General features: G+C 39.4%; 1 protein-coding gene across 1 annotated transcript; it reads left to right on the top strand.

Moving 5' to 3' along the window:
* Nucleotides 1-107: 107 nt before the first annotated feature.
* EIF4E (eukaryotic translation initiation factor 4E) lies at nucleotides 108-25,432 on the top strand. The gene is made up of 7 exons (XM_033005097.2): nucleotides 108-237; nucleotides 9,588-9,694; nucleotides 11,795-11,890; nucleotides 13,539-13,602; nucleotides 15,552-15,665; nucleotides 17,979-18,118; nucleotides 20,170-25,432. Exons 1-7 carry the CDS (start codon nucleotides 220-222, stop codon nucleotides 20,282-20,284), a joined length of 654 nt encoding a protein of 217 aa, XP_032860988.1. The 5' UTR covers nucleotides 108-219; the 3' UTR covers nucleotides 20,285-25,432.
* Nucleotides 25,433-26,146: the final 714 nt, after the last annotated feature.

Here is a 26,146-nt window from a genome sequence, read left to right as displayed (position 1 = left end):
GGAGGGGGCGGGACTCCCGGCGTGCCCCGCGCCCGGCGCCTACGGCTCCCGGCAGGCGCCGCGCGCCGCCCGCTGCCCGAGGGCCGGCGCCTCCCCTCCCCCCTCCCCAAACGGCCGCCGGGCCCACGTGACCGCCGGGCGGCCAACCGGGTTTGAACCTGGGCTGTTCACCCGCCCCTTCCCCTCCCCGCGGCGCCTCCGCCATCAGATCGATCTAAGATGGCGACGGTGGAACCGGTGAGTGTTTCATTCCCTTCTCCCGCCCGCCTCCCTCGTCCCGCCGCGGCCGCCTCCTCCTCCTCCGGTCGCGGCTCCCCCGGCTGAAGAGCGGCGGACGCCGGCCCGGCCGAGGAGCGGCGGGGCGCACGCACGCAGGGGGACGGAGCGAGGGGTGGGGGGGAGCGGCCTGCGGGCTGTGCCGGCACCGCCACACGGCTGCGGGGGGCGCCGGGCCGGGCGGGCGGCCGAGGGGCGGGGGGCAGGGCCGCGCCGGGCGCGGGCGGCCGGGAGGGAGGGAGCCAACCCGGCGGGCCGGCGGCGCCCATTGTGCCGCGCCCCGCCCGCCGCCCCCCCCCCCCAGCGCCCCCCCCCCCCCGCGGTGCGGGACGGACGGACAGACGGACGGAGGCCGAGGCCGGAAGGCGCGGCGAGGAGGAGCAGCCCAGGGCGGCGGCGGCGCGGCCCCGGCAGCCTGGCGGGCGGCTCCTCGGCGCATGTGGCGCGGTGGGGGTGGCCATGTTGCTTTCCGCCCGGGGAGGCCGGCGCGGGCGGCTCGGCGGTCACCCGTGGGGCGGCTCTTCCTCGCCGGGCGGCGAGCGCCCTCCTGGCAGCCGGGCGGCGGCGAAGGTCGCGTTTAAAGAAGGCAGAGGCGGGCAGGGAGGGAGGGAGGGAGGCCTGGCGAGCGGGGAGCTGGCCCGCCGGGCGGGTCTGTGCGGTAGCGGAGCCGCTGCTCAGGAGTTTGGCGGCCGAAACGAGAAAGCGGCGCGGCTGGTAAGAGTCAAAGTGTGTTGCAAACAAAATTGGCCCTTTCCGCTTATGTCATCTTGGTGGATCAAAGTGATATTTTTATTCAAAGTTTTTTTATGTTTTTCTCGATAATTAGGTACTTATTTCTTTTTCTAGGCATTAAATTATATTTATTCTATTATACGCTATTTTATAAACATTGTCCGTGCCTGCGCTTCCATAAAGAACTGAAGCAACTGGAAGTGGTCCAAGTAGAGTTGTTACTCTAATCCCACGTGCTTGCGTATCATGAGGAGTGGACAGCAGAAGACTGTGTGTTAGGGTTTCAAGAAAATGGGAAACTTGAGGAAGGCTAGTTTCTTGCTGCTGTTTACCGATGTGAATAAACAGCCAGTGTGTGTTTTGGAGAGGCTTTGTAACATTTACACAAAAAATGTTGAAGTTTGAAAACCACTTCACTGTTTTTTAAACAAAGATTAATTTTACCCTTTTGTGTAAGGTACATTGATCCTCCTCTTAAGATTTTCTTCTGTGAACAAAAAATGAAACCGCTTTTACTTACAAGGAAGAGATTGAAATTGGTCAGCATTTATAAATTGCTTAGCTAGCAGTTTTGACCCAGAAGAATGTCACTTGTTAAGACGCTGAGCTGGACCACCAGCAGCATCCTTCCCATGTTCTCCAGTCACTGTGTTAAAACACTTGTTTTCCCCTCCAAAAGATGATTTTTCTGAGCAGTAGCCCACGTATCTGAAGATGAGAGCTTCCTGTCAGCTCAGTGTTTTGTGATGACCGTGGAGCTTAGCAGGGGTTGTGATAAGTAATTTGAAATACTGATGGCCACAGGAAATAGAAATGACTCTGGAGAGGCATGGGCTTGTGGCTCTTCTGGCTGTGGTGCTGGCATAAGCCCATCTCTGCACCATTGTCTCCATTGTTCTTGCATAAGCTATGAGGTTGCATGTTGAGCTAGATCCGGGGACTAATTTAGCCAAAAATAAACAGTGGATTTTGCCATGCCGTTTCCCAGATCCAGTTCACCAGGCAGTGAGAAACAGTTCTGCTGAGCCTGTAAAAGTAGAACGTAGGGCAACACTCACAGTAGTTTAATGCTGCTGTTGAATCTTCTGCCATAGTTGAAGTATGCTTGACTTCAGGAAACAAATATCACCTATGCTTGCTTGTTTTCAAATTAATTTAAATAATAAAAATTTTGTTTATTGCCCTTTTAGGTTGCTCAGACTTCTACCTAAGCTTAAAGCTAGACTTGCGTAGTGACTGAGGTCATAGATGCTTAATGTTGTGGAAATACTACATGCTTTTCAATGAAACAGTTTAATTGTATGTGTGGTTAGGGATTGGATTGCCTCTTGATCATAGGGAAGCCATTCTGTTGCTGACCTTCAAAATCTGGACCTAGGTTTGTAGAGATGTTATCCGTGATGCTTCTCTAGTGTGAAAATGTGTTTCAGGAAATACAAAGCACAACTGAATGTGTCTTTTTTTTTTTTTTTTTTTTTAAACGTGTTGGCTCCTATTAAAATCAGTGATGTTTCTATTGTGTTCATGCTCTCAGATGTAATGTACATTTTAAGTCTTATTAAGAGGCTGGAAAATGATGTTTGAAACTGTTTAGGAATATTGAAACTTGAGTTTAGAGTACTGTATGGAGTCCCATGGAAGTTGCTAAGAAAAGCAAGGTTATTCTAAGCAAATACAGACCTGTTGCACAGTGGTTTACACCTCCACTGCAGGGGAAACTTAAGCCTCTGCAACCTTGGCAGGTTAAAGCTCTTTCTTGTGCTAGCCAGATTGTTTCTCTTTTTAAGACTATTCTAGATTAATTTGTGAGAATATGCAGAAATGTGTTGTATTAGAATATGCTCATATTGTAGCCTTTGAGAATTAAATGTGATCAGATAACACCGTGCAAAAGTCCACAAAGTCAACAGCAAAACCAATAGTAATGCTTTAGTAAACAGTAGTTTACCAAAGGTGACTTTAAAATACAGCCACACTGAGCCAGGAAATTCTAGGTGCGTATAAATCACATGGAAGTAACTTAGGTGAGAGCATCTGATCGTTCCTTGTTCAAATTAGGAACCGGCATCGTGATTCTTGTTACTGTCTCTTTGCTTCATGACAGTTACACTTGCGCAAATGCAATTCTTGTGACTTTAACTCCCCATTTTAAGATACAAGGGTAAAACTTCAGTTCCATATGATTTGAAGAATGCTTATTTAAACAGTCAAATCATCAATAGGTAGAACTCCAAACTTTCTTTAAATGAAACTGTTATCTTAAGGGGTTACAAACACAGTGGTGTAGGGCCTTGAAATTCTGGAAAGCTCAAAATAGCTCCTTAAACTCAGTGTAGGCTGAGAGGTATTTCTCTTACATTATTGACATGCAGATAGAATGTAAATTAAGTGCAGGCCATGTTCAACTTTAGACATTTATTAGTAGGTATTTCTGCTGTAATATAGTCAGTGACTTGCTATGGTTGAAATCAGTATAGTATTCAGCCGTAGTATTGTGAACATGTTTGCTTGCTCATTGCGTTTTTCTGAAATGATACAGGATAAATCCATCATTCATGCTGTTTTAATAATTGAGAATGTCCATCATAAATTTCAAATTGTAAATTACATTTCTGACTGAATACAAAGGTTCCTCAAAGAGGGGAAGGATGTTGGACAAGTTGGAAATTTTTTGAGAGAAACATCTGAAAGCAATTTCTAAAATTTACATTTCAGACAGTGTATGAAATGTCAAGCTTATTTCAAGGTAATACATAAAAATAGCATATGAAACTGAGTTGTCTTTCATTTAGTGATACTATCTGCAGGTGTGGAAGTACATGGGAAATTTTGATGAGAAAATGTGACCCTTTTGGCAGCTTTGTAAAGATTAATTAGAATTTTGAGGGGATAAAGGGACAATCAAATGAGGGATGTTGGTAGAGAGCCTGCATTGTGAAAGGTATTTTAAAAGTGAATTAATGTGTCTTTTTCCTCAAGCAAATTTGGTTTTCACTTCTGAAATATTGTAAAGTCAAGTTTGAAAATAAGTTTAGAAACCATTTTTAACCTAGAAACTTAACGCAGTCACTCATTTCTTAAAAGTCTGAAAACCTGTTCCTTTTTAAGGCATTCATGTTACGAAGAGGGTTGTTACAGATTTAAGTGTGCTGTGTAGTACCAGTGTTCTGTTAGCTGCATGAAAGTGGCACTTGTCCTTCTTACACAGTGGATGTAAGGCAGAAAAGTTTTAACTGATTGAAAGTATTTTTTTTTCCTAAATGTGCGGAACAGTTGATTAAATGAATAATCTTTTAAATTGTAGTCATTTTTTCTCGTGTTCAGTGCAGTTTATCGAAGAAGTTTGTGTACAGTACACGCTTCACAATAATAGGGCATAAAAATAGAATGTCCAGTACTCTATCTTTTTGGTTGAAGACTCACCTCTTGAGCATCCATACGTTATACAATTTTGTTTTAAACTATTTTCTGCAGATTTAATTTTTCAGCTGATGGACAACCAAGCATAGAATTTTACAAGTGGCTCAGTGTACTCACAGTAATTTGGAGCTGTTTTGTGTCTGTTGAGTAGAAGCGTATGGAGAGATTGGAGGTGTTTTGTTCTTTGAGTCATCGGAACTGTTCTCCTCGGCAGTTTTGGGAAGTTTTTATTTTCTTGTCTGAATGCCTTAGATCTAATAGAATGCTAGATGTGGAAAGCCATCTTATCCCATGGGTAGATTTCATGTTCCAATATCAAAGGCAGCAGTAGAGTGCAGACTGGGGTGAGATGTGGTAGCACAAGGGCAGGCTGCTTAGGCAGCTGGGAGAAAAAGATACAGAAGTATTGTTACGTATTATAATTTGCTTGCTAAATCTACTCATAAGGTTGTGAGTTAAATGTTGGAAATCTGATGGGTACTTTCAAGTGTTTGTAACCTATTTTTCAGAAGTCAAAAGGACTGTAAATATTCTTTGCATCTTTTAAAACTTAAGATCATATTTCAAAAAAAAAACAACCAACCAAAAAAAAACCAAACAGTGTCCCCCTCTGACCCTGCAAGGAAGTGTGTGACTCTTCTACTTCAGTCTTTTGTTTGTCCTCCTGTACATGTGTTTCACTTCTAATTTGGTGGGATGTCACTCAGTTAAAATCATGTCTCATGTTTGTGTTCAAATAGTGACTGCCTTTATAAAAGTCTGTGGTGTTCTAAGTAATAATATATGCAGTTAGGATAGTTCCTTTGTATTAGGCTTTATGTCATGCCTAGAAAATTTCTCTGTCCTGGTGTCTGGAAAGCTACTTAATGCTATTTAATTGGTAACAGGTGGTTATTGGTACCTTTCTAGTTGATATTACACATACTGCATACAATTTTTACCTCTGTATATTCATATTGGAGCATCACATGGTTTGTTTTCCTACAGCACTTGCTCGTGGGTGGGTTTAAATCCTTTTTTTTGTCCAGAATATTTTGAAATAAATAGCTCTTGATTTTGTGCCTTGTGAATTATCCTAACTGTAGTGTACTAGCAGAGATCTGTGAGTAGTATAAGGCCCAGCAGGTAGTTGACATGCTTTTTCCCGAGACATCTGATAACTGGGATCTGCAGTTTTCTCATCCTGTTAGAAACCCTAAACAAGAAGGTGGAAACTCAAGAGTAACTTATTTTGGTTTAATGCCAGAAAACTTTGGAAGCCTCCTCCACTAGTTAATTCTCTTAAACTTTCACCAAGAATGCCTTACAGTGCTAGGTTACATCTTTTTGAGACATAAATGTTGTGCTCTCCCAAATGCACTTCCTAAACAACTTCTGTAGACAATTAAATGACATGAATGTGGTCTGTGCAGCACCTGAAAACACTCGGTGAAACCCAGTCAAGCCAGTTGTTCTCTTCAATAGACAAACCTGATGAAGCAGTTTTTACCGTAAGTGCTGTTTGTTTCCTGTCCTGGTGACATACACACCTTCCTTTGATATGTTGGTCATTGCATGCTGTGGAGAAAGAATAAATAACACCAATTAAATCTGCAAGTGTCAGAACCCAAGTAACGTGCAGGTATGCAGTCATTAAATGCTGAATAGGCAAATTTTCATGGACTTCTGCAAGCAAATTCCTACATCAAAAAGGATGTGGGTAGTGAAGAAATGTCACTTTTAATTACGTGCTCTCTTGTGTCTGAGTAGGATTGGCCATATGAAGCTTTCCAGTTTATCTGGTAATACTACCCTATTTTATTACATCTATTTTAAAAGCAGCAAAGCCCAATGGTGGCTTTGTTTAGTAGTAGAGGTAAAGTCAGTTTTAGGTTAAAAAAATGCATTAGTTATGAGCAATAGTAAAGTATTGTGAAGGGTTTTAAATTCGGTAGTCCAGAAACTGCTGGTGGAAACAGTCTGACTTTAGTAAGTTAATAGTGTAGCAGTTGCAAGATTTCAAGGTGTGAATTGGTAAAATGTGGCTAATATAACTTTAATTCATGTTGTATTTATAGAATCTTTTAAAACCTGCATGCTTGTAGTTGGAGGTAGAATTTCAGTAATTGGAAAGGGGTTGGATACCAGAAATGGACTTTGAATGACAGTTAGTGAATTTAGATGCTTTGTGTTTGACTAATAATGAAAAATGCTTTGGTATACAAATACTTTAGCTTGGTGGTCCGAACAGTGAGATAAAGGTAAGATGAAAGGAAATGAGAGCTGATATCATTAACCAGCCAAAAATTAAAATTGTCCTTTTTCTTTTTTCTTTGATGGCAGTGGGAAATAAAAGGTAATGAAAACAAGCTACTTCAGGCTTTTGTCTTGAGACCAGCCAGAAAACTGTTTTTTGGTGATAAGCTCTGCTTCCAACTTGATGCCTTTTTCCACGTTTATTCTGGTGTATACAGCTGTACCAAGCTGGGCAGCCTGGTGCTTGGGCGGGGGGGTGTGTGTGTGTGTGTGTGGAATCTCTTCTGGCTGGGTTAGTTTTTGATGGGAGTGGCATAATCCTGGGTCAAGGTCATAGTCAGCTGGGCCTTGGAGGTGAGTTGTCATGTACCACTTTGGACAGGAGCTTGAAATAATGGTTACTGTGAATTTCATTAATGTTAGGTAGCTTTCAAAATATCTTGAGGGACTTGTTGTGGTGACTTAACTAAAACATATGTGCCGAGTCAGATGTCTTCCATTTGTCCAGAAATGAATTTCCATGTAATTATGTGAAGGGTGACCATTGGTATACTGGGCAGGTATTGAGGCTCACTGCCTTTTTTTTTATTATTATTATTTTTTTATTATTTTTATGGACCAGGGAGACTGTAGGACTAGCTCTTTGTATATTGAAAGCTATTTGTTGAGCAAACATAAATGAGATTCTCAGCTGAAATTTTTTTTGAAAGATACTCTGCATTTGTCAAGAGTGAGTCTATTTGATGTAAAAACCTTCAGTGTAATAGCATTTGTAAATCAATTGTAAGTAATAGATATCTCAACTGTGGAGTATTGTGAATGAAAGCAAGCTTTATCAGAAAGGCTAGTACTTCATTTACTTCCAAATTATCAACAATATTTTTCCTGTATGCTCATTGTATTTGCACATGTAGTAGCTATAACTCTTCTAGTTAGAAGTCCATGAAGGGTCAACACTTAAATTGCAGTTGTCTGTGCTTGGCTTTTTGTAGTATAATACAAATTATAACATGGAGGAGGAAATACTGATATGCTGCTTTGGTGTGTTTTACAGCCTTTGCGCACTGACCATCTTAATTTGTTCTGTGGGGCTCCTCTACGTGGTTAAAGGGAAAGATGTATATTTGGTGCCATCAACTTAAAAATAAATGGGGCTAATAGTAGAAATTTTATTCTAGGTAGAATTTGAAGCACTTACTAAATGTTTTGAATATGTTTAGCTTTTTATAGTATTACACTGAAGGAGATTTGACAGGTTTTTCAACAGCATTCTTCTGTAGGTTTGTCAGTGACGCTCCCTGTTAGGGAATCTTCAGAAATCATTTAGTTTTATTAAGAGGCAGGAAGTTGTACTATGAGCCCCTTGTACTGTGTAAATCAAAGCACTAGCCTAGTTGCCACTGCCCCTGTTAGGCCTTAACCTTTTCAGTCTTTTCACTGCCAACGTGGGAGCATATGAAAGCGTTCTTAAATGTGATATAAATTAGCATTTGAACTGAGATTTTTTTTTTCTAGGTGAGCCGTTAAACTAAAGCATACTGCATTATTTTCAAGCATAAAGGTGTAACTTCTCTGAAGTAAAACATACCATGCTTAATAATAAGAAATATATTGACAATGGAAATTCCTATAAAGACAGATCTTTAACTGTTATCAGAAGAGTTTGCCAGCTGGGACTCTGGAGGTTAAACAATGTTTGTTTATGTTACCATTTCAAATACATTCTGCTTTTCAGCAGCTTTGGCAATGATAAACTGAGTAAGGTGGAAATCTGGAGTAAACTGTTGCCTTAATTACATGATTTACCATTACTTAATCCACCGCTACATTGCTTTGTTCTCATAAGATCACAAGCTTTAAATTCATTTTTAAGTCCTGCTTCTGTATTGGTGCATTTAGGAATGTCTAGAGTTTGTGTCTGCTGTAGTTAGTATTTGCTTGTATTACTGAAGTGCTTTTTCTTTCACAGGGCCAGCTGTACCGGCATTTTTGTGTTAGCTGTAGGGAATGAGCTACAGGCCTCCTTTCTTGTCTCTAATATTCTAGCATGGATTGCAGATTAGGGAGAGATGGTGGTAACTGGCCGGGATGCTTGGCCTCACAATAAAGCTTTGTGTTCCCTGGTTTGAAGGAATGGCATTAGAATTTCAAACCTTACCCGGTGGCTTCTTGAACTGAATGACAAGCTTGACGGGGTTTGCATGAAAAGGAAATACATTACTTCGCTGCTTTGTGTTAAAAGTATATTTCACAGCTCCAGCAATGTCTCTGGAGATGTGAAAAAATAATACTGTGTAATTATGTTTATTTCAGTTTGAAATTTGAGAACTAACGCATTTAAATTCTGCTGCTAGGTGCCTGAAGCTTTGTCAGTGATGTTGCAGATACAGAGATAACTACTTACTGGTTTGGTTTCTAGATGATTTCAGACCTGAGAATTGTAGACATGCCTCCTACTTGTAATAACGGATTTTGCTAAGTAAATAGGGCCTGTACATCTGTTTCCAATGATGCTTTGTCAGAAACTGATTTCAAAAATAAATTATTTCCAGAATAATTTCAGAAGGGAATTTTTTAGACGTGCATATTCTAGATAACATATCTTACTGTGTGCTTCTGAAATAACTCTCAACTTTCAAAATAAGACAAGTATGTTAAGCAAATGATTCTGGAAACAAATGACAGGAAGCAAATCACTGAACAGCAGAATATAATTTCCTGCAGTTAGTATTTATTATAGGACCTGTTCAGATGTTGAAGAATAAAGGAATGCAGACTGTGTTTCCGTGACGTGATAGAAGACCCTAATCCAAGATGAATTAGAGGAACTCTTAGCTTCAACCTTCTTGAAGTTACTTCCAGTAGCTAAAATAGCTCAATAAAAATTGATGAAAAATGTATTAATAACTCCTTTCTTCAAACAGGAAACCACTCCCAACCCTCAGCCTTCAGAAGAGGAGAAAACTGAGCCAGCACCAAGTCAGGAGGTTGCCAGCCCCGAACAGTATATTAAGCATCCACTACAAAACAGGTAAATGGTACAGAAGCACGATTGCAATTTTACCAAAGATAGAAGAATGCCTGTGGCTTTACAGGTCTCTTGTTTTCCTTATGTATTTTAGCAGCATTTTGAGAGTTCTCTATTTTTTTTAAGGTATTTACAGTGAGATTGCAGAGGAAGTAGAATCTGATCCTGTTGTTATTTAGAGCGTTTTCATGTAGTGTTGTTACGAAAGCTGAAAATATTTGCAAATTTTCATGATGCAGCCAAGTAATTGGGAAGAGCATGGTTTCCCTTTTAGTTGGAGGCAAGGAGGCCTTCTGTTGCTTTTGTCTGATGTGTTTTAAGAGACTGATGCTGAGATGAAGTTGCTGCCAAGCAGAACTGTAAAACATTCCATTCTGCCTTGTACCTGGGTAATTAAGGTGCCAGTGGTAAAGACTTCTCATTTATCAGTCTTACTCCTCCATATATTACAACTTTTTTTTTTTTCTCCTATTTGGAACTGAAAGTAGTAGAAGCTGTGTTAATCAGCCAAAGAGTTTACTAGACTTGATCATATGAGTGGTTGGTGTCTATGGTAATACTGTTTGTATTATCTGTAGGAAGTGTGGCAGAAGAAACCCTGTAAAATACAAATTTGTACCAGTGTGTCACTAATGGGGGGGGGGGGGGGGAACACACACACACAAAACTTGAGGGTACTTACATTTTCTTGTTTAACAAGAAAAACAAGAGCAGTAGTTAAAAGTTATCATTAGGAAAGTTATGGAAAAATTAAAGCCCTCTTACTAAATTCTGTGTTCAGCGTACAAAAACAGGTATGTCTTAAAAGCTACCACTCAGCTTTTTACTGAGCCGTAGAGACAGTGAGGACTTTACCAAGAAGCTTTGCACTTGAAAACCTTGACTTGAACAACCTTTCTGCAATAAAGATATAAGCTTACAGGTTGAATCCCTTTAAACGGGCTCAAAAGTGACTCCAGCAGAATACATATACTTCAAAAAAAGCAGCTGGAAAGGAATTTCTCCCAGTAAGCTGAAGAACTGGTGTGGAGTGCTCAGTACTTTGTGTTGGTAGGTAGGTGCTGCCCTAAAGTGAACGTTTTACCAGTTGGCACCTTGCTCTTTTTCTAAGTTTTGAGCAAGTGTGAAAAACCACTCTGCACTGTAGCACTATGCTGCATGCATCCCATTTTCCCTTGTTTTCAAATCCTGTCCTTCCCCTTTTTCATCTAACCACTTTGATTAAATTGGTGCTGACCCTCCTTTACAAGTGGTAGTGGAGTTATTACTGGAAAATAGTAAACTTTTAAAACAAAGTTTGGAATGTCAGGAAAGGTCTCAAAATGATAGATTGACACCCGGTGACTTAAAGTACTCGACTGTGAGAAGATAAACCTACTCTAGTGCTAATCTGAGTGATTTCAACACTACTGAAACTCTCAAAATGAAAAATAAGCCTGTTTAGTTAAATGCCTCATGTGGTGAGATTTGTACTCAACAGAGATAATGATGAAGAAAATCAGATGGAAATTTTTTCATTTAGTCTTGCTTCCGTGTATACAGATTTAAAAACTTGAAGCAGTTGGTTTTTTAGAGATTGTTGCCATTAAGCGTAAAGCAGCTTCCCTTTTAAATTTATGCTGTCCTAGTACGTGAGCACTTAGGAAACTTCCACATCATGTATAGCTTTGGAGTGATATAATTAGCTTTTGTACCTTTTATGAGGAAATTACTGGAAAGGGAGCTGTACTCCTAGTTGGAATACTTGGTGTTCTTTTAGACCATAATCAGTTATTTGTGGTAGGGAATTGCAGTTTAGCAGTGGCAGCAAGGAGAAACATCTGAGGCTTAGGGGTTTAGAGTCTTAGAAACGGTCCAAAACTATTTGAAATATTTACCCAAACGGATTGATCAAGTCTGCCACGATTTTTGTAATGGGAACACAAACATTGTTGATCTTCAGAGTTGGATTTGAGAACTGAGTTTCTTACGTATCGTTGATGAGAACTGACTTTCATGCTGATAATATCTTAAGATTTGCAATTTGTTTGGATATAGCAATGCCAATAATTTTATTTTTAACGTGATTTCTAGATGCTATTATTTTATTTTGCTTTCTTTTAGATGGGCACTCTGGTTTTTTAAAAATGACAAGAGCAAAACTTGGCAAGCAAATCTTCGTCTTATCTCAAAGTTTGATACTGTTGAAGACTTTTGGGCGTAAGTAAAGATTTTACAGTCTGTGTAATAATCCTGGCATATGTTGGCAAAACCTATGCCAAAGTCGGAAAAAAAACAAAGTACTCCATTAAATGCAACTTTTTGGGTGTAATCTGAAATGTTTGCGAAATTGAAGGTGAGGCCTACCCCATTTTTTAGAATGTGGTAGAATGTAACCTTTGAAGAAAATGTGATTGGAGAAATTCTTCATTCCTCAAATGCACATTGTTATTAACACTGCTTATAGTTGTATGTACATGACATACATGTAGAAAATTCTATTTGTGTAGTAACTATCTCAGTAATGTGAATCTGTAAATTATTGGAACCAACTGATTGTCACTTCCTCAGCCCCAAATTTTGCTAGTTGTTTAAATTCTCAGACAACTGGCTCACTTCAGATATGCAAGAGTGCCTGAATCTGGAGCCACAGTACTTGGGAGATTGATGCAGGTTAATGGCATCCTTGAAAGAAGTTCATTAGAGGTTACAGAAGATGCTGCATTAATTCTAAATTGAAGGTCTGCACAAGCAGTTAGGCTCATACAGCAAGAACAAAGCCTTTGAAGGTAGGCCTGTGCTTTCCAAAAGCTTCAGTCGAATTCACGTGGCTTGCTGGGAAGATTGTCTGCCAGAATGATGAAGTATGGAGGAAATGGCAAGTGATGTGAGATTAAGGGTGAAGCAGATGCATTATATATTTGATCTTAGTGTTATGTGCTACACTGAGTGGTAGGGTTCTTAAGGTTTTTGTTGCTTACCTTCTTTTGGATGTGATCAGTAAGGGAGTGATGGTGTCTCTAAGTGGAATAATAAGACCCATCAGTGACCCGTTAGCACCAACAGGGAAGAAATAAAGATACTAAAAATATTGAATAAGTCTTTACCGGTGTAGTCATCAGAGGGAGGGAAATAGGATTCTGTGCTTGTAAGGAGCTGTCCCATTCCTACAGCGGGGGTGACTAATTGTTGAGTAAACAGTAGTTTGCAGTCTTGGGGTATGTAATGGGAGGTTAAATTAAGGGTAAGTTTTTGAACTCCTGTAACCAAGATGGTCTGGATAATTAAAAGAAGTGCTTAATCTAGATGTCTGCAGTCAAGGTACAAAATCAGTCACAAGCAATTGAGAAGTTATGCCTCCATTGTGCTTAGAGTGAGAAATAGATGTGTTCTTCTGGGGAGAAAATATTAAGGTAAACTTAAAGGAGGGAGGCTGGTAAATCTAACTGGCTTTGTAAATTCATGTGCCTGATTTCTAATTGATAGAACATTGCAGTAATTCATTTCCTTTTTGGTGCTGGACCATGCCTGAATGTTAGTTGGTCTTGGACTACTGGTTACTGTGATATGTGCAGGTTGTATTCTGAAGTCTGACCTTAACAGTGCAGGAAAAAAAAAGCATCTGTCTGCTTGTTAGAGGAGGAGATAGTATGCACTCTTTTTTTTTTTTTCTCTCTGAATTGCCCCGAACATCTTAAAGCTAATGCTTTTAGACTGCTGAAAAATACTTAGGAAATAGGGTTGCTTCTGAAAAAACGTTAATGATTTTTAATTTTTATATTTTATTCAGTTGTGTCTTAAATTCTTTAAGAATTTTATACCTTAAAATAATGCTTAGTTTTTAATCCTGCTTTTTTCCCTCCAATAGTTTATACAACCATATCCAGCTCTCTAGTAATTTAATGCCTGGTTGTGACTACTCGCTCTTTAAGGTATGCTTGCTAACCTTTTTTCTTCAGTTATGGATGTTGGTGGATGGTTTCCTGACTAAGCAAGACACTGTCCAAATATTTCACTTCAGATATTTGGGGACATGGTTGGGAATGTCCTAAAGGTGTAAATTTTTTTAGGAAGACCCAAACACATGCCCTCTGAAAAATCAGGCTGTCACTAGTTCTGAAAATGCAAGTACTTGCTTTAATACACTTCACAGACAGTACATTTTAATCTGTTGCTATGTTTGTCTTCATTCTATGTTTGAGATGTTTGTGCAAATACTTAAGTCCTAATAATTTTTATAATATGAAAGATTTTCCAGCTCTGTCATTTGGTGTGACTCGAAATGAGTTAAAACCTCTGACTTCCGTGGGAGGCTAAAATGTTCTCCGGTATTCTTTGAGCACTACTAGCCAGATGCTTCTATAATTATTTTTTTATTCCACCAGTTAAGTGCTGTATTACTTACATATGAAATAGAAAATTGTACCCAACACTGACACTTAAAGCATGCTGAGGAAGTCTTCAGAGTAGTGAATAGGAAATGCTGATGAGAAAGTGTATGCGAAATCCTGCCTGGGCTGGAGTGGCAATCTGAACTGGAGCTCTAAATTAAATCCTAACCTCTCTGAAGTGTTTCTAACATACAACTTCCTTTCTGGATTCGAGCACCTAAATAATGCCCAAAGTACGGGTGCATAGTTCTTCCTCTGCTTATAAAACACAGCCACTAGCTGGGACTCTTCAGTAGACTGAGTACATAGCTTGTAAACCCCAGCAGTTTTAGGTACTGAACAGGTGGTGATGCTTGGGTTTGGGAAGGTAACAATATTTTAGGTGACTGAGAAGCCCTACTGGTATATTTTTAAGAAGCTGTAAGGCCCTTCAGAGGCTAGGGTATCTTGATCATGCTTGTATTTTTTTGCATGAATCCTAGATCTGTGGTTTAAGTACGTATATCTATTCTGTGTTTGCTTATCATCAATCAGCAATAATTTAATTATTTAAATGCACAGAACAGGTACAGAATTGGCAACTGCTGCAGGCTTCTGAGCAATCTCTTGCTGTTGTCCTTCAATTGTGACCTCGTAAGAGTGCCTCTTAAAGGTGATGAAGTAGTTTAAGCTCTGCAGCTGCCAGTGAGAGTATTAAATTTAAAGTGAGCTGACACCACTCCGTCCTGTATGTTGAACACTTAATTAGTTTTCAGTCAGAGTTCTGTAGTGCAACTCTCTTAATAGACAGTTCTTAACCGAGCTCCTCTGTCTAGACAGTTACCTGCTTTTTTAGTGACTGACTTTTCTGAAGTGCAGTGTAGCTGGTGGGTATGGGAGTGGCATCTGGCTGCTTTGCTGGATCAGCTCATCCAGAGTCACTGAAGTCAGTGCAGGGCCATTGGTAAAAGCATGAATGGGAAGGCAACTTCCTTCTAAATGATGTGTGGATTTTTGTGGCCCTGACAGTTAAAACCCTCTTATTCTCACCCTGTGTGTGCAGGAAGTCACTGAGCTAGACTGCCAAGGGTGTCTGTTTCAGTGAAGTAATCTTTATGCATAAGCGAAGCACTTGGTCAGTGTTGCACTGAGTCCAAGACTGAAAATAAGGACTCCAGAATGTAGCTGCTAATTTTATCTGGTTTCATACGGGGCAAAGTGGATGGTTGATTTTGCCTGTTCCCACAGCTGTTTTACGTAATGTTGTGTAGCCAAGACTTTTGCTTGAGCTATGATTGTTCTGTAGAAATAAAAATTCACTAGAGAAAGTGTGTGTGTTAAGCTGTTTTGGAACTTTTGTTTTGGTATGAGGTAGTATTTCTGGACTGGTATGTATCTTAAACTATACAGTTTTTTTCTTAAGTTGCTATTTCAGTTATCACTGGCCTTTTGGTTATTCTTTAGGAAAAATACAGATCAAGTCTGATTTACCTTCTGGCCATTCTTTTCAGGATGGGATTGAACCCATGTGGGAAGATGAAAAAAACAAGCGAGGAGGACGATGGCTAATTACACTAAACAAACAGCAGAGACGAAGTGACCTTGATCGCTTCTGGCTAGAGACAGTAAGCACTGTGGCCTTACAAGTTGCAACTGAGGAATCTTGCATTTGTATTTAATGTTTTACCTGGTTTGTTCTTTCTGTGTACCCCGCTAGACCTCTAACTTCCTGGCAGCACAGTGTCCTTTAAGTTTTTATTGACAGGCCGTATTTGAAATGTGATTTTTCATTAGTGATGCTCAGTTTAGTTGGGTTTTGTTGAATACTTCCTTGTAACAGGTGGCAATAGAGATAATTCTGCAGGAGAGATTAAACTTTTCCTGTAGAATGTACAGAAAACCTGCTGAGCTACTGGGAAAGTAATACGTTGAGTGTGACTCTCAAATCTAACTGCTTAAATGTAACAATTTATTTCACAAATACTTTCAGAGTAGTTTTCAGGTTTTGGTCTTGCTGAAACAAGGGAGTTTCAGATTTATTTTTGTTCTTTCTGTAGTTATCTTAACACTGGGATAGGCAAATAATAGCACAGTCTTCCTGTATGTGCACTATAAAAATACTGGTTTTCCATTGCTGTTTTCTCTTTGAAACCGGTATTTTTTTTTAATGGTAAATATACTTCCAGAGATTATGTGGGTTGCAGAAAATGTGTTGTAGAAAAGGATACAACTGTAGTGTCTAGGAACTGACTCAGAATAGCCTAAACCAATTTAGTGTGATCCGGGTTTTAGGGGCACGGGTTGCAGACAGTACAGTGCAAAGCAGTCTTAAAAAGATCTCATCTTTTTTCCCTGCTTGTGTGAGAGGCAAGAAGTATTGCATCCCTTTGAAAGGGGAAAATAGCCTTCAGGATCAAAGCAGAGGTGTCCAAAATAGCAGAGCTATTAAGTAAGGTCTTTCTAGTCACTGTAGTAGTGATTTGAAGAAAGGATTGAGTGCATTGTACAACTAGGCAATATGACGGCACGAGTAAAGGAATGTCTTGCTGTGTGCATTTGGCCTCTCCACCTAGATGCCTATGTGAGTTCTTCTGATTCTTAGTAGCCATTACATATGGATTGGAAACATGTAGATAGTCTGTGTAGACATAAGGCTAGAGAGCTCTGCTTTTTATTTAGCAGCAAGCAATGGCACAGAGCCCAGATAGCCCAGTGACTTGGATATGTGCTCTAAAACAACGCTGTCACTTCTAATTCCAGTAATTATTTGTAACTTACTTTCTCCAATAAAAATCAAAGCATCCCTCTCTATCATATACCTTGGAACAAATATTTATTATAATCTAATGAACTTTTACCATTCTTAACTGTAAACTTCATTTGAGAAGACTTTTTTCCCCTGTTACGCAGCATTCACCAAGAATGCCCTTGACTGTAGTTTCTATTGAGTGTGGCAGTCATCTTTGCTTGTATAGGTACTAATGTGGTTGATCAGTATTTTGAATGTTTGTGTGCGGTTTAAACTTGAAAATGTATGGCTTCCATTACTCCGTGACTCTGTGCAGCCTGCCATTGGGTGTAACATTTAAAGTATGCGTTAGCTATACCCGATTCGTTCGGTAGCATGCTTTGTCTCTTCTGTATTTCCTTGATGAAGTCAGCCCTTGCAGCTCTTGTGGTACTCAAAGACCTGCTTTGATCAAAAAGTTGCGAGTGTGTTGAATTTTCAACTGTTGCAGTGTGATTCTGGAAAGTTAATGTAATGGCAGTATATTTAACGTACTGCTCAAGTGAAGTAAACAAGTGTCCATTTGGAGATTAATACTTGAGTGTGCAGAAGGATTTCTACTTCGGCATGGACTACATGAGTCTGCCTTAACCACAAGAAATTATCCATTTTGAATATCTGACAATAGCTGATTTTACAAGTTGCAAGCTGAAGATTTTAAATATAGTTCCACAGTTCGCATGTTGTTCAGGGATGTGACCTAACTCAGTCTGATGTTCCTGAACTGAATTATGCAACCTTTTCCCATTCCAAGCGTCATCTTTCAGATTTGTCTACCTGTGTTAAATATACTTTAGAAAGAAGAGTAAATTCCTTTGATTTTTACCTGGTTTTGGGTTGGGAGAATGGGGATGGGAAGCAACACTACATAAATGATCAGATGTTTCAGAACGTGCAGTTGCTGGGACAGGAGGAGAGATGGAAAACTCAAAATAGGAGGAATGTACCCTACTGCAACTGACTTTGTTTACTTGTAATGTTTGGAACTTCAAGAAGATACTGCAATAAACAGAAAATGATTACTGTATGGCAAGTGACTATAAGCAGTAAAATATTTATTATTCCTCAGTCCTTTGTGTACAGTGTTTGCTTATGAAGCAGGATTCTGACTCTGAACTGCCGCTTTTAATGGTTAATCTTTGTTTTGTAGCTGCTGTGCCTTATTGGGGAGTCGTTTGATGACTACAGTGATGATGTATGCGGTGCTGTTGTTAATGTTAGAACTAAGGGTGATAAAATAGCAATATGGACAACTGAATGTGAAAACAGGGATGCTGTTACGCATATAGGGTAAGTAGTATGATCGTGTCTTTTATATATATATATATATATATATGAAGTGTAACAATGCACTTAAAGCCAGTGAATTTGTTAAGAGAATACGCTTCAGGCAGATGTAGCCTGTGCAGGGCTGTATCCCAAGCATAAGTAACTTGGTGCCAAATTATTTGTGTTACTGTGTAGTTTTTTTGTATGGGCTTATGTTAGTAACTTTGTACTGCTGCAGTACCTTCGCTGTAGTTTAGAAATAATGAAGAATTGAACACAAATCTTGGCAGAAGTTTTTCATTTTGCAATGAGGCATTGTAATTAATACCTGTAGATAGTGTAGATTCTGTTGCAGCATGCCAATTTGCAAAGGTGGGTAGGCAGTAACAGTAGAGCACTGGTGAGATTTTTCCCAGGAAAGTAATGGTTACAACTAAGAGAGGAAGGGCACTGTAGATCTCGCTCACAAGGATGTTTTTATATTTGAAAAGAGCTGGACAGTGATGTGCTGTGAAACTCTACAGATATTTTGCTGCCTTTTTGTCTCGAAGTACAAATCAAACAAGATAATGCCAAGTTTCATGGCTGATTTGACATGTGTAATAGCATGTTGTAGTCTTCGTTCCAGTAGGCAGCAGTAGTCATCTCGGATTATGAGTCTGTGCTACAGAAAATGCATGTTGTGCTCTGCTGTTTAGGAAGTATTGCTAAAGCTAGTGGATTCCCTGTGCGGTAGTATTGATGCTTCAGAACTACTTGCTGTTAAATTCAGTCATTGTAGGCCACTTAAACTGTGCAAACCAATGGAAAATACTTATCTTCCCACCTTAGCATGCTCATCTTAGGCCAAATTTTAACTGTCAGGTGTAGTAGCTTCCTGACATTTTTCACTCACTGGATAGCTCACTTGACACATCTGTCATTTGGGCCTCAGAATAATCTGGTGGGATCTGTCTTATACTAACAATTCTATTATATAGTCATGTGCAGATTGGAAGGTAAGTGTTCAACAGTGAACGAACAGAACTGTGGTACACATCTGCTAGAGAATAACCTTGCATCAAACCTAGTAGGCATCAGAGAGTGGTTTTAGAATTATATTGACCCTTAACTAAGGAGCTAAGATGACCCCATTAGAGAACTGTAAAAAAAAAAATTCAAGGTTTTGTAAACTGAGTGATGCAATGACCAAGGTAAATTATGTTTCCTGCCTGCTGTCATGTTGTCATAACTCCAAAGACAACACATCAAGCTTTTATTTAGCAGCTAAAATTGGAGTAAGCTATGGTCCAGTAAACTGCTCCATTATGACTAGAATGAGCTTTTAAAATAAAAAGTAGTTAACAGTCTGCAGTTGAACAGGCTTGTTCTGTGGTTTAGTCAGAGCTTGCAGCCTGGTGCCATTAGTGGCTTGCATTTCACTCTGTGCTGAGGAACACATCTAAGGCAGGTACTGCAGCTTCTTTCTCTTCAGATGTAAGATCCATGCTGTTTTTTTCTTAAAGCTCCTGTTGGGAAGCTGCCCATGACCAGTACCATAATGAATTGGGGGAATGGGTGCCTGCTTTCTTATCAGTAGTTAAAGGAAAGATAGCAAGTCTGCAACTGAGACGTGTGTGGTGACAAAAACTGACTGTTCCAAGGGATTGCTGTTTTACTTGGTTCAGGTGACTGTCATCTTAGTAGTTTTGCTGTCATGGGCCATGACTTCTTCACAGTGGTTTTGTTTCTATATGTGGGAATATTGCTTGCTGATACTAATGATATTCACACGAATGCGATAGAATCCCTGTGTTCTACATTTATGTAGACCTGTTAATTTTTTTTTTTTTTTACAAGAGTTTGTCTTACTTTATGAAGGTAAGTCATTGTTCATACAGAACTGTAAGCGGATTTTTAGATGCAGTAAGTTAGAAAAATCCTCTTTCAAGACCTTAATTCGTAGCTGGGAAATTTTCTAAATAGATACCTATTTTTCATGAAGGTGTCAGAAAACCTTAAAAGCAGGTGTCCTGTTACTAATTCCTTCCTAAGGACTTTGCTTAAATTGTTGTTCTATTTCTTTTCTCCAGGAGAGTATACAAGGAAAGATTAGGACTTCCTCCAAAGATAGTGATTGGTTATCAGTCCCATGCAGACACAGCTACTAAGAGCGGCTCCACCACTAAAAATAGGTTTGTTGTTTAAGAAGACACCTTCTGAGTATTCTTTCATAGGAGACTGCGTCAAGCAATCGAGATTTGGGAGCTGAACCAAAGCCTCTTCAAAAGCAGAGTGGACTACATTTAAATTTGATTTCCATCTAAGTGTTGCTAAGATTTGTGAGAAGTCTCATTCGCCTTTGTCTTGTACTTCTGTGTTCAATTTTTTCTATTTTGGCTGAAGTAACCATTACCAATCAGAATTTTAGTACACTTCACCCCCTGAATCCATAAATGTTTTCCTGGCCCACTCTGTAATAGCTTGGTAGAAACATTACTATTACAAAAAGAAAATTGTTTATCCACAGTATTCAGAAAAGTTGCATTTCTGTACCTGCAGGAAATTACTCTGTTTTACATTTGCATTGTATGCAGTAACATTTTGCTGGTTTGGAAAAGAGTATGGTGCATACAGTTTTCTAGCAATTTTTTTGTACAGCATCATCTTTGCTGTAACCTGTGCTGATGGCTGCTAGATTAATTTATTTGTTTTCCCTATTTGATAACATTAGTGATATTTTGATTTCAGTTGTTTTTGCTCATGTAACATTTGGTGAAGAATCTGGGAATATGACAAAGGTGGAATAAACATTAATTTTGTGCATTCTTTGGTAATTTTTTGGTTTTTTTGTAACATCAAAGCTTTGCTACAAATTTATGCATTTCAGTCAAATCAGTGATCTGTTCGTGTGATTTCCTGAACGTAATTGTGGATTTTTTTTTTAATGTAACACCATAATTTACATTCCTTACTAGAAATAGTATGTCTGTTTTTGTATCTTATGCTGTATTTTAACACTTTGTATTACTTAGGTTATTTTGCTTTGGTTAAAATGGCTCAAGTAGAAAAGCGGTCCCATTCATATTAAGACAGTGTACAAAACTGTAAATAAAATGTGTACAGTGAATTGTCTTTTAGACAACTAGATTTGTCCTTTTATTTCTCCATCTATACAGCAAGTATTTGTACCTCTTGTGACAAGGCAGTCTCTACTGTGGCTTCTGTTGTAGTGTCTTCCAAGAAAGGTAAAGTCTGGAGCTATAGTCTGTTGAAACTTTTAATAAATCTACTAGCACCGTATATCAAAGTGAAATTATATTGATGTGGCTACTGTTTTTTCTTAGTGGTTGGTTTAACTGATCATGGTTTGTGTTGCTTCTATTTTGACATGGGTTTGTGCCAACCAGGGAATTCGAGGGTATATAGGAAGCCATCTAGTTTCAGGTAGGAGCTACACTAAGAGCGCTTAACTTTAAGTATACAATTCCTATATGAAGTACAAGTAAAGCGCACTAGAGACATGGCTACAGTCTAAAAGTATATGAGGAACTAGATAGTCTGCTATTATGTATGTTTTACAATGAAATTAAACTCTCATTGGCTTGAAAGTTGCTATGGGAGCTGTGAGTTTGCTTGACTTGTAGGATTGGGGGAAACTTTCAGAGGCCATTGAGTTAACTTCTTGTCTTGAGCAAAATGTGAGAGGCTTTTTTTTCCCCACTCTTTAAAAGCAGAGCTTGCAGTAAAATCAATGCTTTATTACTAATTTCTTACTTTTTTTAGTGTGACGTACCTTAAGGTCTTGCCAAGGCTACGTAGCCTTTCTTCAGTTAAATTTAAAGGCAGATACTTATTGGGGTTTTGATCTTTGTGATAACTCCTTAAAGGAAGTTTAGTCACTGTGGCAGTAAAGCTTCAGTTGAATCAGGCTTTTAGATCTGCCCGATTAAGGCACTGAGGTGTTTCTGTGTGCTAAGATAGACTTGAACACTCTTGCACATTTTATAAGAAATGTATGTCGTAAATAGTGTATCAGACTATACCAGAAAGGTATTACATTAACTTCTGGATCGTTATGTCTGTTTAATAGAAACACTTATAGTTGGCATCTATATGTAATGATACTATCTATGCCTTCAGTATTGGTCATTGATCAGGACGTGTGCTGGATGTGGAGAGAGCTATGAGGCTGCTCGTATGCTGGTTTCTGTGGATTCTGGTGTAACTGGTTGCCTGCCCTGATTCTGCAGGCATGCAGAGCAAGCTGGGTTTGTTTAACAGGACTGTTCATACTAGAATAGATCAATCCCTGCCTGTTTTCCAGCTTACTGCTTCAGCTAATCACCATTGCAATTAAAGTAAGCTTTTTGAACTAAATTTCTCTATTATTCTGTACCATCAGCCTTAAGCTCAGTGGTGTTTATAAAGGCCTTGGTACTTCTGAATAAACCAGTAATGCTTGCATGTGTGGAAAGGTGAAGGTGAATCAGTTTCCTGAAGTGGTAACGTTACACAGTGTGTATGTAATTTGGGAGCACTGAGGCAAGGCTCACTAAAATGAGTAGAATTCAGAAACATAGGTAGTGCTGCCCTTTTTGTGAAGAGTGTTGAGATTAAACTGAGTGTTGTTGTGAGAGGTATATACTATTGGTTTTGTTTAATTTCACTACAAAACTGACTGGAGTAGCGTTCAGGATAGCAGCGTGTTCATTTAGAAAAGTGACTGATGGTTTTTTCTGTATGGTCTCAGGTTTTTGAGCCTGAGCCTATTTAAGCAGCCAGCTGACTTGCACTATAATATGAAAGCTTCAAGTAGGTTGATTCGAGGCTCTTCACAGCTCAAACAACAATTGCTATGTGTCTGGAAGACTTGTGAGAAAATTAAATTATATACTTGCTTTATCAAATATCTAACCTATGCCTTTAATTCATTGCTAGGAGCAGCAAGTGACCATGAACCTAGTTTTCTCCAGCTTGCAAACCACTTTGTGCTACACACTGATGTTCTTCTGATTATAATGGTGTAGCTTGTGTTCTTATGCTGTGGGCAAAAGCTGCGAGCTCTCCGTTCTGCGTATTAATAAAACAGCCACAGGCTCATAAAAGGAAAAAGCAGTAAATGTTTAAATTTAAGTATCTGGTTTTGGTACAAAGTATTCAGCATAGTTTTATTTCCAGCTAAATGGGTAGCCATTGTCAATGTGTAGTTTTAGTAAGGCTGAGAAGACTAAAGAGTAAATATCTGAAGCGTCTCTTCAGAAGTGGCTTTATATAGTACAAAACCAGCAGAGCTAAGAAAGAAAGCAGAAGCTTGCTGCGTTCAAAGAGGTGTGAGAATGTGCCAAAATACAGTCTGGGAAGAAGGGGTAGCAGATGAGGAATATTTGTGAATATGGTGAATCAACAGCTTCTGGGTGTACTGTAAGTCTCAGGCTATGCAAAGCTTTTAATTGTGACTATGTCCTGTTGCACTGTTGTTTCAGGCTGTCTCTAGCTCAGGAAACTTAATGTTACCTGAAATCTGGGAGCTTGGAATAGTAGCTTTTAGCAAAGCTTGGACTGAGCTTAAAACTTTCATTCTACCTAATGGACTCTTCCTAAAAAAATGCTGGGAAAAAATATTCTGGATTCCATGGGATGCTTACTAAAAGCAAAAAAAAAAAAAAAAAACATTGCATTTCAGCTTAGTAGTGACATGGTTCTTTCCTTTGATATGTGTGACCTCCCTTGTTTCCAAGAAGCTTTACTTCTGAGTCTGGGCCTGGTGGTTTTAAAACTAGGTTTTAAGAACATCCTGGCACTGAATTACTAAACCAAATAGTTGAGCCTAATAGTTAAACCCACAGAGCTTTCAGACTGCCTAACGCTTTTAGATTACTTTGTCCTCTTAACAGTCAGTGGTTTCTGCAAACTTTTTTTGTGAGTAGGTTTTAGTTAGGTCTTACAATAAATTTTAATGAAGAATTTGTGCCTTTTCATATTGGACAAGAAACATACAAATGACAATGACGTCTCCAGTAAGGATATTGTTTATCCCTTTTTCACTTCATACCTGTCTATCCAAACTAGACTTGGAGATCGGGATTGCAGAGCGCATTAGGGAGCAGTGTGGAACAAGTCCCATTCCTGGCTATCGAATGCACCTGCTGGACTTCTCCATCACTATTTTAAAGCTCCAGAAGCTGTTAAATCTTGAAGACTTTCCATTTTGATCTTTGTAGGACACTTGTCACTATAGCTGCTTGAACAGACTTTCTGCCTTATAGCTCTTAAAGTTTTGTATTCCACCAGAATTTGTTTTCAGGCGTCCAGCTCTAGCAGTGCAGCAAAGCCTTTAATAAGCACTTAAATTCTTTCCCCAGTGATTAAAACCCATGATCACTTCTGCTTATGCCTGGTGACTGCCTGGCTCTTTCCCAAAAGACTATGGGATGCCCTGCTAGCCTTCTGATTTTTAAATAAAGCAGGTTCTGATGTGTAGAGCTAAACATGAATTGTGGCTGAGCACATGATGATTGTTATGCTTCCTAGCATTGACTTGTTTTGTGTGATGCCTTAAATGTAAAAACATCCTAGCTGAAGCTGAAGTCAGTCTGTTGGTATCAGTTTGCCTGCTAACCAAACATAACTTTTTTTTTTTTCGTTCCTTGCTAGTACTGACCACGTGACAAGTTTAGCTGTGAATTTGTGGGGTTTATGACTGGCTGTGCTTTTCCCATCTCCATTTTTCTAAATCCTCATACTTTTCAAGCCTTACTAAAAAGTGTTTAATAAAGAGAAAAACTACACTGCTTTTTTGGTCACTGATGCCATGGAGAATTCCAGGTGTTGCTAAACCCAGATAATGACTGTGTGTGACTTCTTTGGCATAATTTGCTTGTGGGATTTTCACTTTTTTTATCTCTAGCCATGTAAGTATGATGATAGTGAAAATGATACTTGAAAGTATGTGTGTGAATATATCATATATAAAGCAAAAATGACTCATCTATTTTTTCTATTTTTTTTCAAAGTAGAAAACAACTGTTTTGTTATTTCTAAAAGGTTTCTTTGGATGACTTCCTGTAACGAATGATTGGATTTTGCTTACGATAGATAGTTTGGATCTTTTTTTTTCCTTATGTTGTGCCTATTAATGTTATTGAGGAAATGGAGCCAACCGCATAGGTAAGGTTTGGCATACTTTGAAGTAAAGCTAGTTTTTGAGCCTTATCTTCCTCTGTATGTACAGGGTAGTTATCCTAGTGCATCTCACCCTGAGCCATACAAATACGCAGAAAGTATGATGGGAAATTGGAAGGTACTACTTTATTTCTGTAGCTTGAATGAAAATAAAGCTTCTGAGGAACTGAATGTCTCAGCCTCTTGACTCCGTATGGGATGTAGAGAAATGCAAATCAAAGAAATGAGTAAGGTGCTGCTTTGAAACGTGTGTTTACTCTTCAGTTTGGAGTTTGTGAGTCGCTAGGACTTCTGCTGCTCACCCGCAGATAAGCCTTGTTCTAAACAAAACTGAATGTAACGTGGTTGCAAAAATACTGCTGGCTGCTCTTCCCTTGTTTACCATAGTTTCCCCAGTAGGAAAGGGTAGTCTAAATATGTCTGTACAGCAGTACCAGTTAGCAGAAAATTGCTCCTACTGGGAGCTTCCTGTGTTCCCGTTGTGCCACCCCATTGATGTTAAACAGCTGGAGACAGCGCCTTCAATTTGCAGGAGGGGTTTTAGACTGTTTGCTATCCATCACAGACTTTAATGCCAGAAAGAAACCGTCTCTGGAGGTATATTGTTCCACAGCTGTACACTTAATACTGGGGATTTTTTGAATACAAGAGTAGATGTTTGCTGTAACCTGATTTTTCACTACATGGCCTCAGTTCATTTCATGTGTTTGAAATGGGAGAGTTCCTGCGTCATGAGGAAATGGTGACTCCTGGCCTCCAAGAGGTGGAGATGCTGCTTCAAAGATTCCCCAGACCTGAAAAATTCATCCTTGAGTTCATTCCCTAAGGGCAAGGGAGAAATATCTGCAGGCTGCCATCTGGGGACAGATGCATTCCAGATTGGTT

This window comes from Tyto alba, unplaced genomic scaffold, assembly GCF_018691265.1.
Source record: "Tyto alba isolate M040663 unplaced genomic scaffold, T.alba_DEE_v4.0 Super-Scaffold_6, whole genome shotgun sequence".
Taxonomy (NCBI): Eukaryota; Metazoa; Chordata; class Aves; order Strigiformes; family Tytonidae; genus Tyto; species Tyto alba.
Note: the sequence above shows the minus strand (reverse complement) of the source record. Positions and strands in the feature narration are given on the sequence as shown.